Source organism: Arachis hypogaea, chromosome 1 (assembly GCF_003086295.3).
Source record: "Arachis hypogaea cultivar Tifrunner chromosome 1, arahy.Tifrunner.gnm2.J5K5, whole genome shotgun sequence".
NCBI lineage: Eukaryota > Viridiplantae > Streptophyta > Magnoliopsida > Fabales > Fabaceae > Arachis > Arachis hypogaea.
Window position 1 is genome coordinate 7,921,173 of NC_092036.1, and position 20,902 is coordinate 7,942,074.

Consider the following 20,902-nt stretch of genomic DNA (forward strand, 5'->3'; position numbering starts at 1 on the left):
AATGTAGAACACTATGGGTTTGTCATTATGTACGTTTTATTTTTTGTTTAGTTATAAACTTTGATGTTTGAAGTTGTTTGTGAACCTCTAATCTTAAGTAATGGATAATTTATTATGTGAAATATTAAATTTCATTAAGTTATAAATTATTGAATTTTATTAAGTTTAATAATTTTATTTAATATTTAATTAAACCGGTTGAACCCCGGTTGAACCCCGGTCGAACCAGTGAACCATTGAACCAATGATCTCACCGGTTTATTGACCGGTCCGATTCTCGCAACCTTGACTAGAACGACAACGAGAGGCAGAGCGAAACCTCAGGGAGGAAATAGAACGACGAAAAGAGTTGGAAGAAAAACTCACAAAGCTTGAATCCTCCTTTAGAGCCCGAGACTCCCGCGGCAACCGAGAAGAGTCGCCCTTGGGAGGAGAGGACCCGTTCAGCGAGGACATTATGAGGGCGAAGGTTCCAAGAAACTTCAAAAGCCCTGAGATGAACCTCTATGACGGAACCGCAGACCCAAAGCATCATTTAAGCAACTTCAAAAGTCGGATGTATCAGGCTGATGCTTCTGATGCAACATGTTGCAAGGCTTTTCCGACCACCCTGTCAAAAGCGGCGATGAAGTGGTTCGATAGCCTCCCTCCAAGGTCAGTTACCAGCTTTGAGGACCTCTTAAGAAAATTCCTGATGCGATTCTCCATCCAGAAGAATAAAGTAAAACACGCACCGAGCCTCCTGGGAGTTAAATAGGAGGTCGGAGAACCTCTGCGCGATTACATGGAAAGGTTCAACAAAGCGTGTTTGGAAATTCAAGATCTGCCCACAGAGGCAGTTATCATGGGATTAGTAAATGGACTTAGGGAAGGACCCTTCTCACAGTCCATATCAAAATGGCACCCGACCTCTTTGAGTGATGTACAGGAGAGAGCGAAAAAGTACATCAACATGGAGGAAAATGCCAGACTGAGAGAGTCGAGTTGGCGATCTGGGCACCCTCCCTTGATAAAAGAAAGGGAGAGGGAGCCCAAGAAGAAGGAAGACCTCGGTCTTGATAGACCCAGGAAATATCACTCTTATACTCCTCTAAAAGTTTCTATAGTGGACGTATACAGAGAAATTTGCAATACTGAAAGGCTGCCGCCTCCTAGGCCCATTAAAAATAAAAAAGGAGGGAGTCGCAGCGATTACTGCGAGTACCATAAAATATATGGTCACTCAACAAACGACTGTTACGACCTCAAGAATGTGATAGAAAAGCTAGCCAGAGAAGGCCGACTTGACAGATATCTCATGGAGAGGTCGGACAATCATGGAAAGAGAAAGCGAGATGATGCGGACAGAAGAGACCCACCACCGCAGACTCCGGAGAGACATATACATATGATCTCAGGTGGATTCGCGGGAGGGAGACTCACCAAGTCCTCTCGCAAGAGACACCTCAAGCGAGTCTACCAGGTTGGGAGCGAATCGCCCGACCTTCCTACCATCTCATTTACAAAGGAGGATGGGCAAGGAGTAATCCCTGAACACGACAATCCAGTGGTGATAACCATGATCCTGGCCAATGCCCATCTCCACAGAACTCTAGTAGATCAAGGAAGCTCGGCGGACATCCTTTTCAAACCCGCGTTTGACAAGCTAGGGTTGGACGAGAGGGAGCTAAGAGCCTACCCCGACACCTTATACGGGCTAGGCGACACGCCAATAAAGCCACTGGGATTCTTACCCCTTCATACTACCTTTGGAAAGGGGAAAAAATCCAAAACGCTGAGTATAGGCTTCATAGTCATTGACGTAGGGTCAGCATATAATGCCCTAATCGGAAGAGCTACCCTAAATCGACTCGGAGCGGTGGTATCCACCCCCATCTCTGCATGAAATTCCAGACAACAGCGGGAGTAGCAACGGTGCGGGGACACCAGAAATTGGCAAGAAAGTGTTACAATGAAAGCTTGAACCTGAGGGGAAAAAGCAAAGAGGTTCACACCATAGATCTTGGCGGTGCAAGGGCCAAAGAAGAGTTGCGACCACAGCCAGGAGAAAAAACCGAGGAAATACAGGTCGGCAAAGAGGAAGGGAAAAATACCAACATGGGGGCCAACCTAGAGGAAGCCCTGAAGCAAGGGTTGACTAAGCTCCTAAGAGACAATTCTAACCTCTTTGCCTGGAAAGCCTTCGACATGCCTGGGATAGATCCCAAGCTTATGTCCCACAAGCCCTCGGTGTATCCAGGATCCCGGCCTGTACAACAGCGAAGGCGCAAGCTCGGCCCGGAACGAGCCCTAGTGGTGGAAGAGCAAATACAGACACTCCTAGAAGCCGGCTTCATCAGAGAAGTTAAATACCCAACATGGCTAGCAAACGTAGTGCTAGTCAAGAAGCAAAATGGCCAATGGAGGATGTGTGTCGACTACACCGACTTAAATAAGGCGTGTCCCAAGGACCCTTATCCACTCCCAAGTATTGATACTCTAGTAGACTCTAGCTCGGGGTATCAATACTTGTCGTATGGATGCCTACTCGGGATATAATCAAATCCCTATGTATGAGCCAGACCAGGAGAAAACATCGTTCATCACGCCCCGAGCAAATTTCTGCTACGCGGTCATGCCATTTGGACTAAAAAATGTAGGGGCCACATACCAAAAGCTGATGAAGAAGGTGTTCGCCCCCCACATCGGGAGCTTAATGGAAGTCTACGTAGACGACATGCTAGTGAAAAATAAGGAAGAAGCTGATCTCTTGACAGACCTTTGACAAGTCTTCGACACCATAAGGCTACACGGGATGAGGCTAAATCCCGCAAAGTGTACCTTCGCGGTGGAGGCTAGAAAATTTCTAAGGTTCATGCTAACCCAGAGAGGGATCAAAGCAAATCCCGATAAGTGTAAAGCCATCCTTGAAATGAAGAGCCCAACTTGCCTAAGAGAGGTCCAACAATTGAATGGCCGACTAGCAGCCCTCTCCAGGTTCTTGGCTGGGTCAGCACTCAAATCCCTTCCACTATTTTCTTTACTAAGAAAGGGATGCCAGTTCGAATGGACTCTAGAATGTGAAGGAGCGTTCTAAGAGTTCAAAAGATTCTTGAGCCAACCGCCGATCCTGACCCGACCTCTAGTCGGGGAAGATCTCGTCCTATATTTGTCCGTAGTAGACAAAGCTGTCGCATCAGCCCTGATAAGGGAGGACAAGGTCGGACAGCATCCGGTTTACTTCATTAGCAAAGTCCTGCAGGGCCCCGAGCTAAGGTACCACAAACTAGAAAAGTTTGCCTACTCCTTAGTAATAGCCTCCGAAGGCTACGGCCTTATTTTCATGCACATACTATAAGAGTCCGAACGAACCAGCCCATGAAGCAAATCCTCTAGAAGACGGATGTTGCAGGGAGAATGGTTCAATGGGCAATAGAGCTCTCTGAATTCGACTTGAAGTATGAAACTCGGACGGCAATCAAAGCCCAATGCCTCACCGACTTCATCACGGAATACGCGGGAGATCAAGAGGAAAAACTGACTACATGGGAACTTTATGTAGACGGATCCTCAAACAAAACAGGAAGCGGTGCAGGCATAATACTGGTAGACGAAAGAGGAACTCAAATAGAGGTATCCCTCAAATTTGAATTCCCCGCTTCAAATAATCAAGCAGAATACAAAGCCCTGATTGCAGGGTTGAAACTGGCAAAAGAGGTTGGTGCAACAAAAGTGATGATATACAGTGACTCTCAAGTGGTGACCTCCCAGATAAATGGAGAGTATCAGACCAAAGACCCAAATATGAAGAGATACTTGGAAAAAACTCTGGAACACTTAGGGCACTTTGCGAAAACCGAAGTTAAGCATATAACTTGGGATCTCAACAGCAGAGCAGACGCCCTCTCCAAGTTAGCAAGTACCAAACCAGAAGGGAATAATAGAAGCCTGATCCAGGAAACTCTCCAAGAACCCTCTGTAAAAAAAGCTAAAGACAAACGAGATGTCCTAAAGGTAACTGGGCTAAACCTCGGATGGATGAATCCCTTGGTCGAATACCTAAAATTCGACATCCTCCCCAAAGAGGAAAAAGAGGCTAAGAAAATCCGGAGGGTAGGACAATACTACACTCTGGTGAAAAATATCCTTTATAAAAGAGGAATATCAACACCATTGTTGAAGTGCGTATCGACCTCGAGGACCACTGAAGTACTAGAAGAGGTTCATAATGGGATCTACGAAAACCATCTCGGAGCCAGGTCACTAGCCAGGATAGTAATCCGAGCCAGATTCTACTGGCCGACCTTGCAGAAAAATGCCACAGAATTTGTGAAAAAGTGCCAACCATGCCAAATGCACGCAAATTTCCACGTGGCTCCCCCCGAGGAGCTAATCAGTATAACTTCTCCATGGCCCTTTGCAAAATGGGGGATGGATCTGTTAGGTCCTTTTTCCCAGGCCCCAGGACAAGTCAAATACTTGATTGTGGGAATAGACTACTTCACAATGTGGATAGAAGCAGAACCATTAGCCACCATCACAGCCCAGAGAAGTCGGAGGTTCCTCTACAAAAATATCATCACAAGGTATAGGATACCATATTCCATTACCACAGATAATGGAACCCAGTTTACTGACTCTACCTTCAGAAGCTTGGTGGCCAGTATAAAGATCAAACACCAATTAACCTCGGTGGAACATCCACAAGCAAATGGACAAGCCGAGACAGCTAACAAAATTATATTGGCAGGACTGAAGAAAAGACTACAAGAAATAAAGGGGGCATGGAATTAAGCAGCCTACGACGTCACCTTCTCTCTTTCTAAAACAAAAATAAAAAGCATGCAAACAGAAGCACTTAGTAAAAAAAGAGAAGAGAGAACCAACCTTTGACTGAAAAGGGGTAGAGGAAGATGGAAGCCTTCAACGAAAGTGTTCCACGAACAGATATGAAAATGCTCCACAGATGAGAAGAAAATTTGAAAAATCGAAGAAACGAAACAACAAAAGAAAGGAAAAATATTTATAAGCACGTTAGGGGCATAATGGTAAAAATAGAAGCGGTCATTAATGAATGCACCATTACCAAGGTAATTAATACCTACACAAACCCCTAACGGAAGCGACGTTTGATTAGACGTAACTGTGAAAATCAAAAGTCACGAAAAGTCACATTGGTTGCGAACAATCACGTCAGTTCCCTCACAGGTCGGCTACGACCCCGAGTAGAATACTCGAACCCAAATCTTAAAAGAAATTGGGCTCTAGTAGGGGCACTGTTCATACCCTGACCCAATGATAAGGCCCAGGACTCAACGAAAGGCCCAATCCAAAGGATTGAGCCTCACCCTACGCCGACCTTCAATCTATGAAGTCGGTGCTTACCACGACTTGCTCTAAAGAAGTCGGGAACGAGGGATTAGCTGGCAGATAAACCCTCACTCAAGAGGATAACTGCCCCTAAAATCTCTCTAACCACTTCCAAGAGCCATATCTCAACTTTCCTAAGATAAAGGGACAGTTATTCCCCTTAAAAGGCGGAACTACTTCAACGGTGGTTATGGGTTCACCACTATAAATACACTGATATCCCTCAGGTATCTCTAAGCCCAATACTCTCTAGACCTGCTTACACCCTTGCTGACTTAGGCATCGAAGTGTCTTTGCAGTTACCACCCCCCATTCTTTCACATATACAACTCGGAGGCGGCTCCAGACGTAAACCAAGTCGGAGACCACCTTCCTCTAGCGCTTGGGCCTCACAAACAAGCCCAACCACCAGCCGGTTCTAGATAAGTCCCGGAACAATATCCAAAATAAAATTTGAACTATCAATTCTTGAGTTGTTTCTGTTTAAGTATGTTCTCAAATTTTTTAATTATTTTTTAGTTTAATTTTAATATATTACAATGTAAAACGTTTTACACAATCATATAATTATATCGATTTTTTTAAATGACCAAATAATAATTACTCTTAATAATGTGATATTACGTGATTAAATGCACGTATAAAATTATTTGATACTAATACTGCATCAAAATTAAATTCTTATTTGTTAACCATTAACTTTGAACGCTGAAGAAGCAAAATCAAATCATTTGTACAAAACATTATTATCGAATCAGGTTCGCTCAAAACGACATCGCACCTTCCCTATTGTTTGTTAGGTGGTGTTGTGGATTGAACTTGTGTGGTTCATTCCAAACTTTAGGGTTTCTCCCAAGTGCATGTCTATCTATTAGTACATGGCTACCCTTTGGAATTAGGTATTTGCCTCCAATAATTGTTGTGTCTTCCATTGATACATGGGGAGCATTAAATGGTGGTTACAAACTATTGCAAAATTAGGTTATCGTTATTCCAGCAGTTCACAAAAATCACCTAAAGCGTTATTGTTGGCACGCAATGCTGTAGCGGTTGATGAACTGCCGTAAAACCTTTTAGTAGCGGTTCAAAACCGCAGCAAAGACAAGAAAAAAAAGCAATAAGAGAGAAAGAATAGAGAAGTGTTACTATAATTTGGGCCTTGATTTCCTCATGTGTCAACAATGGCATATTGTTGGAATCCTTAAGTGAGATCAAAACATCAAGAAAATCCTCTTGTTCACTCTTCAATCCATCATTCCATTGCTTGATTCTCAAGAGATGAAAAACCAAAGTGAAAATTGCATCCACATATTCAACTTCCTCTGAACCTGACCCACCATCAATAATATTTCTACCATCTCCAAAGTACCTTTTATTAAAAATCATTTTCCTAATAACATTACCACAATAATGTTGTGTGGCAACTCTCACATTCTCAAAACTATTATTATTATTATTCTTGCATTTGTTGTACGCATAAAACATAAGATTGTTAGCTTCTGGATTCCTTTTGTTTAGAAACCATTCATTAACAAGGATTTTCTTCATTTTCTTGAATTTTTCCCCAAAGGGTACAGCAACTGTTGTTAAATATCCACCGCTTATATGATCAGAGGACATGTTCAATGGTCTTGATGCAAAAACAGCATCATGTTTTCTTATAAATTCAAGAGCAATGTTGGGACATGACACAGGGATAATATGGACATTTCCTAGGCGGATGCATGCAATTTCAGTGTTCATGTTTTGCATGGGTTTGTGTATCCATTGATACACAGGTTTGCTTCCAAGCATTTCAGGGAGGTTACCTACTATAGGCCACATGGTTTGGGACCAGGGGGTAGTTTAGGTAGTTGCTTATGTGATTTCTTGAACAAATAAGATGTTAGGGTTTTGATAACTATTAAGGCTAGTGGTTATGGTAATATAACCCATAGCTTGGAAGAAGATTTTGTGTTCTCAATCTAAAATGTTGTGACATGTTGAGAAGTCTGGACCCTATTTATAGTAGATAATCAACCAAAAAAAAATTAATAAATTAATTTTTTCATGAACACAAAATTAATCACGTCACCATCTATATTTTTATACGTTTATTCATATTTTGATAATAATAATAATAATATAAATATATTTAATTATATTATTTATGAAATTTTAATTATATATATATGTGTGAATTAAGTACGTATGATTACATATACATTAGAAAATAATTAAATTACTCTATCAACTCATATCATTTTACTAAATTTGTAATAATTATTTTATAATTTAAAAATTTTTATTTAAATTTTTATACTATTTTAAATTTTATAATTAATTTTTTACTGTATAATAAATATTAGAATTAATAGACTTTTTTAAGTTAAATATATTCATATCTAAAAGTTAAATCTTTAAATTTAAATATTTTTTATTTTTAAAATATTTTATTAATTCTAATATTTTTTATTTTGACAAAAAATTAGTTAATTATAAAATTTAAAATAATGTAAAAATTTAATAGTAAACTTTAAATTATAAAAATTTAATTATAAATTTAGGCATATATATATATACACGTTTTTTGTGCAAGATTTTTTTTGGATTTGTGTAATTTTTTTGTATAGTCTTTTTTTTATTAGTTTTATACTGAAATGGTTGACAACAATTGAATTGTAAACCTTTAGGTCATAGAAAATTTAATATTATATCATAAAATTATTTTTATTAAAAATTTAAGCCGATAATAATCTAAGTTGGTTTCAATTGGTTGCCATCTTTTTTAAATAATTCCTTTAAATATAAGCAGCTTAACCTCTTTTTTATAAACTTTAATCCAAACATACAGTATATATCTTGAGTGTCCTATATAAGCTGGGAATCACTCTTCTTTGTAATCAATTCATCCATTACTTGCAATACACATTTTCTTACTTTTCCCTCTCTGTTCTTCAATTCTGGTTTTCTTCTCTGTACTACTCTATGCTCATTCTATCTCTCGTAATCATCAATTCATGCTTCAGATCATGAATGCTTTCAAAACTATATACACTGGTTGACAAGCTATGCCTATGATAGTGAGATGACAAGCTAGACAACTACTTAGTTGCTGGTTCTAAACCTTACCTGGTTAACCTAAAAGTAAAAGAGTCATATTGTCTTATACAATAAGGGACACTGATCATCATTGGGAAAATTCGACACTTATTATAATCATGTACTGACCTTTAAAATCTTGTTAAGTTTACTTTAATAATTGTTAATGTAACGAAAAATGTATATATTCACCTTAATAATTGGTCAAGAGTTTGACGAAATGTTAAAATAATGACCAAGATTTACTTCCGTTTATTCTACTTCCTATTACCATCCTTAATACGCATTCAATTTGAATTTCTTTAAAAAAAAAAGGGTGGTTGTGCTGATATCTGCACATGAAAATATAAACAAAAAACTTTAATTTGTTCATTATTTAATTGGTAACAACCATTATATTGTAGAAAATGTTTGTGATTGTGAGTCTTTAATATAATATGGTCAAGTCCACGTTTCATAGTAATGGTTGAACTATCTAAACTCTCTAAAATCAATAAACAACCTCAAAGCAAAATCAAATGACATTATTCAATTCATGGTACTATGATAGGATACTTTTATAAGAAGCATAATTGTTTAAGGTGAATTTAACTCTTTCGTAAAACACTACCACAAACTATTTTATATTTGCTACTGTAAGCCTGTCTGAACAAGTTTTTTTTTTTTTTGGAAAGTCGCGTATAATTGTTTTCATGTGAAGTTGATAGTCGAAAACCGCTAGATAACAATTTAATCAAATCTATTAAATCATCTAATGATTTTTTACTATCAATTTTACATAAACACAACTATACGTGAGTTAATGGGCTAAAAAGCTTTCACGAATCTCATATTTGTTTTCAATAAAAATGTTACTACATTAAATAAATCTTAATAAAAATAATAGTACTTTCTAAGAGTATAAATATTTTTTTTCTAAGATATTTCGCAGCCCGAACTCCATTAAAAAATCTGTCACTAGCCAATGGATTATTGCTGTATACAGTAGGCGGAATTTAAACCCTCGACACTTGTTTAAACAAACGGATTAACTAACCCAAATTGGTTAAAAATTACTTAATATTAAGTGTACATTTTGTTCTCGGACCTCTACATAACTTGCCTCAAAATATACATCTCAATAAATTGCTATTAATCATCTTTTTGTCGAGGTGTTCTCTCACCAATTCAGTTCTGCGATTCATTGATGTACTTGTGTTGCCATAGCGTGAGTAATTAAGGGATCCATTTATTAAGTTACATTATCAAAGTTAGAGAATTGAAATGGATCATAGAGTAAATTTAAAAAAATATTATTTATATATTAAAATTAATTATTAAAATTATTTATTAATATATTTATATATAAATATATATAGTTTAGTTTATTTTTAATGTATATTTATATTTTAACATATATTTTATATTAATAGCTAATTTTAATTGCTGATTTGAGTGTATACTTAATATAGTTGAATAATTAAATAGTAATATATTATATATGTGCACACCACATACAAATCCAAATCCTTTAGAGTTCTTTAACCCAGCCATGGAATCTGCTACCACCTTCATGTTTATGCTATTTTGCGTCATACCTCTCTTCATCAAACTCCTCAAACACAATGATTCAGCCAAGAAATCGAAGAAGCCTAAGCTCCCACCAGGTCCCAAACCATGGCCTATCGTTGGTAACCTCCCTGAAATGCTTGCTAACAAACCCACGTTCAGATGGATACAAAACATCATGAACGATCTTGACACCGAAATCGCATGCATCCGTCTAGGTAACATTCATGTCATCCCAGTAACTAGTCCTTCCATTGCACGTGAGATTTTAACGAAGCAGGATGCGATTTTCGCATCACGGCCGTTGAATTGGTTCAGTGAGCTTGCCTCAATGGGCTACCTAACAACGGCCATAACACCGTTTGGAGAGCAATGGAAGAAGATGAAGAGAGTAATCACCAATGAATTGGTGTCTCCGCTACGACTTCAATGGTTACATGAGAAAAGGGCGGAAGAAGCCGACAACCTTGTTCGGTATGTGTACAATCAATGCAAGAATGGCAATGCCCAAGTGGATATAAGGTTTGCAGGGAAACACTATGGTGGAAACTTGATTAGGAGGTTGTTCTTCAATAAGAGGTACTTTGGTAATGGTAGAGAAGATGGAGGACCAGGTGCTGAGGAAGTGGAACATGTTGAAGCCTTGTTGAATGTGCTAAATTACCTTTTTTCATTTTCTATTTCTGATTATGTTCCATTAATGAGGGAGTTTGATTTGGATGGTCAAAAGGAAGCAATGAAGAAGGCTATTAATACCCTAAGGAAGTACCATGATCCCATCATTGAAGAAAGGATTCATCAATGGAGGAATGGGACAAGGACACGCCAAGAGGATTGGCTTGATGTTCTTGTCTCCTTGAAAGATGCTAACAGCAATCCATTCTTGACTGTGGACGAAATCAAAAGTCAACTTATGGTAACGTTATTTTTTACTAATTTACTCTTAATAATTCACTACAATACTTGTGGATACTAGCGGCGGTTCCCCAACTGTCATCCTTTAGGGCGCAGGAGTTAATTATGCCGGCAGTTTTCAAAAGTTGCTGCTATTAAAATATTTAGCGTCGAATTGCATGGCATCAGTTTTGCGACGGACACAAACTGTCGTTATTAGGTGCTGCTATTAAAAAAACCGTACGATTACAAACGGCTGTTATTAAAAAAACTGTACGATTTTTTGAGTCTATTTTTGTGTTTTAAACTGTCCCTCTTTGGTGCTACAAATATTTTTAAATTAAAATATATTAATTTGTTTTATTTTAAATATTTTGGGTATATTTTTTCTGTTTTTGGAAGTTATTTTTAATATTAAAATCTTATTAATTTTTCTTTAGAAATCTAAATTAAGGGTGAAAACTCATGAAAATATAACTATAAAACAAACTAAAATATTTATATTAATATTAATAAAGTATATCTTATGAAGCATGGACACTTCGTTGAGTTGCTGTGTCTGTGTGTCTGACATATTTTAGACATGACACTCATCGACACTCGTCTGACACGCGTGTCTGTTGTGTCCAAACCGTATCTTAATAAAAAATAAAAAATTCTTCACCGGACACGTTTGGACACATTTAAATACCATCATGTGTCCACATGTCCAATCTTATTCTTAACATATATTCTTGAAATAAATTTAGATATAATATAAATTATTATTTCAATTCCAAATAAAAGAATATATATATTTCTTTTATCATATTAAGTAAGTTCATCCCGGAGAAAATTTGGAAGAAGCTCAAAGGTTAAAAAGAAAGGAACTTATCAAAAATAGAAAAAGAAACTCTGATTAAAGCAGTAGTCCAAGCGATACCCACCTACATTATGGGATGTTTTCAGATTCTAAAAGGACTGTGCCAACACATAGATGCAATGATAAAAAAATTTTATCGATGGAGAAGCAAGAATGGAGAGAGAAAAATGCATTGGGTAAAATAGGACAAGTTCTGCCAAAACAAGAAGGATGGAGATTTGGAATTCCGAAATTTTGAAGGATTTAATTCGGCACTGCTAGCCAAACAGAAATGGAGACTTATGAAAAGACCAGATTCCCTAACTGCAAGACTCATAAAAGCCAGATATTACCCATGAGCAGATTTTCTGGAATCCACAGCAAGCTTTTCACCAAGTTATACTTGGAGAAGTATTTGGAATGCCAAAGAAGTGCTTCAAATGGGTGAAATTTGGAAAATTGGATCGAGCATAACAGTCAAAATTTGGGACTCTCCTTAGCTTCCAAATCAGAATGGTTTCAAGATCTGGAGTCCTATTAACTCTTTAGGGAAAAAGGCAGTCGTGAGAGACCTTATGGATGAAAAGGAAATAGATGGAATGCCAAGCTAATCAGAGAAAATTTTTTGAATTTCGAAACTCAACAAATCCTAATAATTTCACTCCCAATCACAAATCATCAAGATGAATTTTACTGGAAATTCACAAAAAATGGAGAATTCAGAGTTAAAGATGTGTACCATCGCATTGTGCAAGAAAGAAATCTCCAAAGCAGAAGCGAACCCCTCCCAAGCCCGAACGAATTAAGATGGGGGAGATTGTGGAAAGTTAGAGCCCACCTCAGAGCAATAAACTGTGTGTAGAGAATGTTGAACAATTAACTTCCAACTCGCCTCAACCTGCAAAAGAGAGGAGTGAATTGCATAGCGCTGTGCCCAAGGTACTGGAAAAAAGAGGAAACAGAACATCACCTACTCAAAGAGTGTAAATTTGTCCGTTGTTTCTGGTTTCATAGCCAATTGAGAATTCGTACCTCAGATTCTCCTGAGTTAGACATCAGAAAGTGGATTGAAAATTGTTGAATAAGTTGGACATGGATTCGCAGGGTCTTTTATGCATGAGCATTCTCCACCTTTGGGTTGCACGAAACGAAGTCCTCCATGAAGAACTAGATAGATCACCCATGGAAGTAGCAGACAGAGCCATGAAGAATTTCAAAGAGTACCAAAAAGCTCTCACGGCAAGTGAGGATGGAATTCACCTACCTCCGCCAGGTTCACAAAGTGCAGAATTTTGGAGAAGACCACCAACCCACAAGCTGAAAATTAATGTGGATGTATCATGCATTGATGAGGAGATAGTGGGGATAGAAGCAGTGGCGAGAGACTCAGAAGGAATCATCCTCATGGCTGGCACGTGGAAAGTAAATTTATCTGTTAAGTCACATGAGGTTGAGGCTTTAACATGTTTGATGGGCCTAGAAAGAGCACGAAAATGCTGCTTTTTTTATATTATTGTGGAGAGTGATAACATTGAGGTCATACAAAGTCTTAGCAAAAAAAACTCAAAGCAATTATTTCAGTACTTTTATTGTTGATTGTTTGCATCTGATTCCTAGTTTTAGATCAGTAGAATTTTCACACGTTAAGAGAAATAGTAATAGGGTAACTCATGAATTGATAAATATGTATGGATGGAAGAAACACCCCAAAAAATATGTAATCTGGCCTGTTTAGAACATTTGGGACCTATTCATGAATGATATTGCTACCTTTACCCGTCAAAAAAAAATTGGAGTGATCTATTTTTTTTATGGTTTTTTTTAAGTTGATAAGATGTAATGTTGAATTTTTTATTTTTTATTTTTTTATCAGTGTTTGATATAATGATATATATTTTTGTTCAAATATTATGACTTATATGGTGTAAATTAATAATTTTTTTAGTATTATTTAAGCATATATTATTTTACTATTCATTAATTTTAAAATTATATGTTTTGTCCGAATAGAATTTTTGTGATATTTCTATATATATTTCCGTATTTATTTACACTTATATATTTTTCTTTTGCTTATACTATGTGTATAATAGTATTCGAATAATATTTTATAATGTCAAAGATTTGTAATTCTATAAGAGTAGAATTAATTTGCTACAGATTTTATGTATTTAGGTTTTTTAGATCCAAATAAAATAAAATAAAAATCAAATTTTATTGTTTGATTTATTATTATAAAATTCTTATTTAATTTAATATGATTAATTAAATTAATATAAAATACTAAAATTATGTTGTTCATTTGGTTTTGCATAATTTAAATAAAATTTTATTATTTGTTGTATTATTATAAAATTCTTATTTTATATAATACATATAGATTTAATTATGTCGCTTTTTAATTTCTATATGGAAGGTAGGGTGGTGCTTAACCCCGTTATGGGAAGGAGGAGTGCTTTACGAAGGGGTGGTGTCAGTTAAGAAGGAAATCGGACCGTGCGAATAGGTATCTGCAACTCGGACCGTGCGATATGTGGGTGATCCCAACTCGGACCCTGCGATATGTTGGCCATATCCAGCTGCTCCCAACTCGGACCCTACGTAATGTTGCTCACAAGACGGATGGTCCGTTTTGTGTGTATGGAGACACGCGTCGTGCAACCCTCACTCCCCAAACGGTGCCCTCATTACCAACATAGTGCATGTTGTAGGGACTCTCTCACCATCTGATATCTCACTCTCAGCATTCACTCTCAACCTTCCAAAGTCCAGTCTTCTTCTTCTTCATTCCTCTGTCGGCAGTAGTGGGTGTTGTTGCATGAAAAAATAAAGAAAATGCCCAAAAAATATAAAATCAAAGATGTTGATCGCCCTGAGCTTCATATTAGACATTATCTCAGCCATTCTGATTATGTAAATTTATTTAATATTTTGTTAAATTTTTATAATTATAGATATTGTTCTTAAAATTTAGTTATTGCTGTTGTTGTTAGGATCTAAACTTAGAAATATACATAGAATGGCTAGAACAATTTTTTAAATTATTTTTAATTTTTATCACGAAATTTTTTTATTATTTATTTTTGAAAATTATTATTGTTATGGTCTGAATATTTATTATTGTTGTAACATAGAATCTGAATATGTAGTTAACATGAGATGATGTTATATTCATTAAAACAAACAAACACAGTTTTTTTTTTTAATTTGTTTAGTTTTTTTTTTATATATTTATTAGTGTTTGAAGTGAAGTGAAGTGAATATTAGTATTTAGAAAATAAATTATAAAATGAAAACCGGATTATTAAAAAAAAATTTTGAAGAACGTTTCTTTTTTTTAATTTTTGAAATTTTTTTAATTTTTTCTAGTTATAATTGTTAGGAAATTAAATGAATGTAAGAATAAAAAATGAATGGTTAGTAGTAATTTTTTATAGATGTTTAGTTTTTTTTTTGTGACTTTATAGATGTTTAGTTTGATTTCGTCGTTAATTATAATCATAATTGTTAGGAAGTTAATTATTTATTATTGTTATCAGAAGAACGATAATAAGAAAATAATGTGAATGATTATTAGTATTTTTTAAAATTTACATATATGTGTTTAACTTTACTTATTAATAGTTAATAGCTAATTAAAAAAAATACAAATTTTAATGTTATATATTAAAAAAATTAGAATCTACCCGAAATAAATAAATAATCAGCATGTACAATCTAATCTAATGTTGTGATATTCCTGAATATTGATTAGTAATGTATTTGTTAGTTGATGTGATTAATAGTTAGTTTTGAGAAATTTCAAGGAATAATAATTTAATTTAGAAGTTGTAAATATTTGTTTTACTTTGACTTAGTTAAATAATTTATAAATGTCGTATGGCTTTAACTAATATGTGTTATTGAGTTATTTGTACAAATTTTGTTAATTATTTGTTTTATTTAAAAATTTCTTACCTACTAGTAGTATGTTAGTAATTGTTAATTAGTTGACTAATATTTTTTTATATTTTTTGTAGAAATTAAGAATGTTGACCTGTAATCATCCAGTTTCTCCTGATCGGTACGACAATAGGGTGGAGGAGTATTTACGAGTAACTGGGTTTTATCATGTATCTCAGATTGGTGTAGTACAGTGCCAGAAAGCACTTGTGAATGCTCTAATCGAACGGTGGCACCTAGATACACATACCTTTCACCTATCCATTGGTGAATGTGCCGTAACTCTTGAAGACATGGATTTAATTCTTGGTCTTCCGACGGATGGTCTTCCAGTCACGGGGATGACAATGAGTAGTTTCGAAGCGTTGCAGGCTGAGTGTTTGGATCAACTTGGAGTTGCACCGTGTAAGGAAGAGAGTAGAGGATGCTGCATAAAACTGACGTGGCTGCGCGATCTAAAAGAAAATTTACAGTTGACAGATGAGATTAGTATACGTAGGTATGTGAAGTGCCACATTATGTTGCTGATCGGGACGATCTTGTTTGGGGATAAATCTGGGGCAGCTGTGCACTGGAAATTTCTACCATTGCTTCGTGATTTCCACGGTATTGGACAGTACAGCTGGGGATCAGCATGCTTAGCACACCTCTACAGGGCATTATGCAGGGCATCTCGCTTTAACTGTAAGGAAATTGATGGTCCACTAACAATGTTGCTCGGATGGGCTTGGATCCGACTGCCTTATCTATCGCCGCTTCCTAGGGAACCCCGCAGTTTTCCGCTAGCAAACAGGTAATATTATGTTACAATGTATCCGTTTGTTGATATTTAGAATACATATGCACTAAAATATCATATTAGGTGGCGTAACTGGGAGCGTGGTGACCGACGATATAGATATCTGACGCTAAGTCACTTTAGGAAGGCCTTTGATCAACTTCAAGAAGGCCAGGTTAGTTTTCATTAAAGATGTATTACTTTCGGTTTTAGTCTTTAGGTAAATATGATGAGGCATTGGTATTGTAACTGTGATGTCGGTTGTAATTATGAGTTTCATTTATGATTGGCAGTTTGTGTGGTCTACTTATTCTGTGGATCGCGTGGATCTGAATATAATTCCTCCTGAAATATACATGCAATCGGTTATCTGGAGCGCAACAGTGCCATTGGTGTCATTCGAATGCATCGAGTGGCATGCTACTGATAGGATTAGGCGACAATTTAGTTTCGTCCAGGGAATACCTAGTCAGGAACAGAATCTGGACAAGGCGCATGGAGAAGTCCTGACTGGTCCTAAGAATTTTAACTGGGCCACAGCACCGACTCTTTCATACTGGGTGATGCATTGGACAAACAGGTATAACCACGTTCTTTCTGAGGTTCCGAATCCCTCGCAATATCAATTGGAGAATTACATGGACTGGTACCAATCAAAATTTGGTGACCACTTGTACTTGTCAAACCTTGTTGTAGAAGAGGATAATGAGGATAATCAGGATATGGATGAGGATAATCAGGATATGGATGAGGGTAATGAAGATACGGATGATGGTAGTCAGGATGCGGATGATGACAATAAGGAACTAGTGCCCCAATCACCGCCACCACCACCTCCAAATCCGATTCCACAAGAGCAACCACAGTCCTCAGACCAATATGCACCTCAGACACATTTCACCCCGTCATTTCCAATGCATCAACAATATTGGGGTATGTCACAGTTTGAAACAGGAGAAGGAGGTTCCTTTAGCCAATTGCTTGGGTTCATGGTTGCAGGTGCTGGACATTCACAATATCCTAGTCAACCTGAGTTCATGGCAGGTAGGTATTCGATGGATGGGAGGCTTCCATGTCATACCTCATCGGTTGCTTCTGGAGGATTCGTGTCTGTTGACTCTAGTAGAAGTGAAGGTGGACATGGAGTTCTTAATAGTCAAAATCCTAACCGTGTTTCCATGGTACCTCTTGAAGAAGATGCTAACACACTCGAAGAGGACACCAATACTTATCTAGTGGATGAACCGGATGACGAGGATGATGATGACAAGGATGAGATAGAAGAGTTCGATGAGGATGAGGAATCGCGTAATGATAGTAATATGATTGTGTATTTTGCTTTACATGTTCTATTAGTGACTCATGTTGTGTTCATAAATCATATGTGGTAACTCTCTTGTTTTGATTACCTAAAACTATAAATTTAATTGTTTTTATTAAATTGTATGCAAGTCATTGTCAAACTCCGGATGACAATATCAAAGGTTACAATCTGAGGATTGATCCGCCACGTCGTAACGCCAATCGCTTCACTCCATCCGTATTCAAAAAGGCCGCTAAAAAATGCAAAAACTTTGTCAAGGATGTAAAGTGGTCACTGAGAAAGTAGTTGTGGTGTAATAAATTTATATGTGTATTATTATGTATTGGACATTATGTAATAAACTTATTTGTGTATTAGAGTACTTTATGTGTGTTGGACATTATGTATTACTCTTATTTGTGTATTAGAATACTTTATATGTGTTGGACATTATTTATTTATTCAGGTACTGGACTATGTATTAGTGTTTCAAACTTTTGAATATATTACTATGAATGGCATATCAAGTTAAGTCATTGTGGACATTTGATGTCATATTATATAATGATACAGATGGAGAATAATACTAGATTGTGTCCTGTTTATAACACTACATAGAGCAGGTCATTTCACATAAAATAATTTGTTAACTAGAAGGAACAACACATGTCATATTATATAATGATACAGATGGAGAATAATACTAGATTGTCATACTTTATAATGCTACATAGAATGTGAACCTACTGATCTTCTCCGCTGGCATTTGCACCACCGGGCTGACGCAATCTGCTACGGCTGTGTCCCTCAGCTCCACACAGCCTACATCGCCTACGCCGACGTAACATACGCGTGTCCATCTCATTCAAGAAGCGCGTCCTTCTAGGGCGACCTTTCGCCACTCGTCTCAGGAATGGATTTGGGATGAAACGAGGTCCATTGTAAGCAGGCCATGTAGTAGGATTACCTAGCGGCCTAAACCTTGCTCGGTACACCCGCCGAACTTGATCCATCTTATACACGTCATGCACATATAGTTGCCAGTCTAGTCGCTGGTTGGCACAACAAGCGAACACATGTTGACAAGGGATTCTATCCACCTGGAACTCACCACAATCACATCGAAGGCCTCGTAGGTCGACTGCAAACTCCAGTCCACTTGACATCTCACGCACCTCAAAAACCTCATTCTGCCGGTCAAAGCAACTAACCTGTATGTTTCCTGATGCAAGTTGGTTTTCATGCAACTTCGAGGTCACGATATCAGAAAACACATGCCCAGCATTAATCCGATCTTCTGCCTCCGCTCTTTTTCGTGTAAACAACTCGTTAAGTCTGTAAAATGTTGCCTTCACAAGGGCAGTAACGGGTAGATTGCGAGCACCCTTCAATACTGAGTTGATGCATTCCACTAGATTCGTCGTCATATGTCCCCATCGATATCCACCATCAAAAGCCAACGCGTATTGCTCGCGGGGGATTCGGTTTAACCAGTTAGTGTAGGCCTCGCCCCGTTCTCGTAAACGCTGGTATCGAACTTCATACTCCCGCACCGTCCTCAAATAACCTGTATAATAAAAATAAACAAACGACAATAAAGAGGAAAACACACTTATAGAAGGTAATTCTGTTAGTAAATTAATTAGCTTTGCTGAGCGTTACCTAAATTGACGACGAGTTTCTGCAAGTACGGCGCCTTGAATTTTCTAAGAAAATTGGATTCTATATGCCTTATGCAAAACATATGGAAAGCTCTTGGAGGTGACCAAGCTCCGTTACTTCTTTCAACAGCGGCATTTATGGATTCATGACGGTCGGATATCAGTCCCACACCATCCCGAGTTACAACATGCTGACGAAGGTTACTAAGGAAAAAGTACCATGCATCAGAAGTCTCTCCCTCCACAATAGCAAACGCAATTGGGACGATATTGTTATTGCCATCTTGTGAAACAGCCACTAGTAGACAACCCTTGTACTTTCCGTACAAGTGTGTCCCATCCACCTGGACAACGGGCTTACAATGTCTGAATGCCCTAATGCAGGGGTAATAACTCCAAAAGACCCAATGCAATACCCGAATATCAGTCACCAAGTCATCACCTTGATATGCAGGCATAGTCTCAAAATGAACAACAGCTGATGGCTCCTTATGACACATGGCTTCAAACCATATAGGCAAGGCTTCGTACGATGCTTCCCAGCCTCCAAATATTTTTTCCACTGCCTTTTGCTTAGCCAACCATGCTTTCCGATAACTAACGGTGTAGTTGAACTTCGATTGCACCTCTGCTATAACCGATTTCACCTTTAAGGCGGGGTCAGCCTCAACCAACGGCTTTATCGCTTCTGCAATTGTATTCGAATCCAACTTCGAAGGATCTTGAGAAATTGTTGCTCTGGTACATGTGTGACTGCCATTATACCTCCTTATAACCCAACAGTACTTCTGGCTAATCATGCTAACCCGGATAAGCCAATCACACCCTGACCCATATTGTGTACACTTAGCATAAAATGTCAACGGCTCAGACTCATACACCCGGTAGTCTACGCTTCTTCGTATGGTATACTCTTTTATCGCCTTAATAACACCTTCCCTTGAACTGAATTCCATCCCAACGGCAAATTCACCATCTGCGATAAAAGGAATTTCTGCCACAACGACAGCCATACAAAACATACTTAAAAAACAAATATTGTAACATCAAAAATAAACGTAAACAATTTTTTACTGCATCCATTATGACATAACTCCATCTTATTTATATTTGACTAATTGACTTATTTACACTGACCGCGAATTTATTTTCAACTAATTTACTGACTGATATTAATTTCTAATTAACTAATTCACTGATTTACTATTTTACTAATAAATACTAATTTATATTAATGTAATTTACTAATTTACTATATAAAAACAAATTTATATATTTACTGAAGTTTTCTAACTTAACTCATAAATCCTAGCTGATATTTATTTGATTTACTAACTTCTATATAATTTCTAATTCACATTCAACTTGAGTCACTTGCTAAAAACTTTTAAAATAAATTATTAAAAAATTCTAAAACATTTTATAAATATAGAGAATTACGTACCTGCACTGGTATAATTCGGAAACTCCGGAATATGCATGTCTTCCAGATCCAAAACTCGCAT

The 20,902-nt window shown here is 37.1% G+C and overlaps 1 protein-coding gene and 1 pseudogene across 1 annotated transcript; both read right to left on the reverse strand.

Moving 5' to 3' along the window:
- Positions 1-258: 258 nt before the first annotated feature.
- On the reverse strand, positions 259-8,717 carry LOC112797695 (isoleucine N-monooxygenase 1-like; annotated as a pseudogene).
- Positions 8,718-18,479: 9,762 nt separating this feature from the next.
- On the reverse strand, positions 18,480-20,902 carry LOC140178915 (uncharacterized). Its single transcript, XM_072216153.1, has 4 exons — positions 20,842-20,902; positions 20,000-20,391; positions 19,399-19,741; positions 18,480-19,303 (listed from the first exon to the last, which is right to left on the reverse strand). The coding sequence occupies exons 1-4, from the start codon at positions 20,900-20,902 to the stop codon at positions 18,480-18,482; spliced, it is 1,620 nt and encodes a 539-aa protein (XP_072072254.1).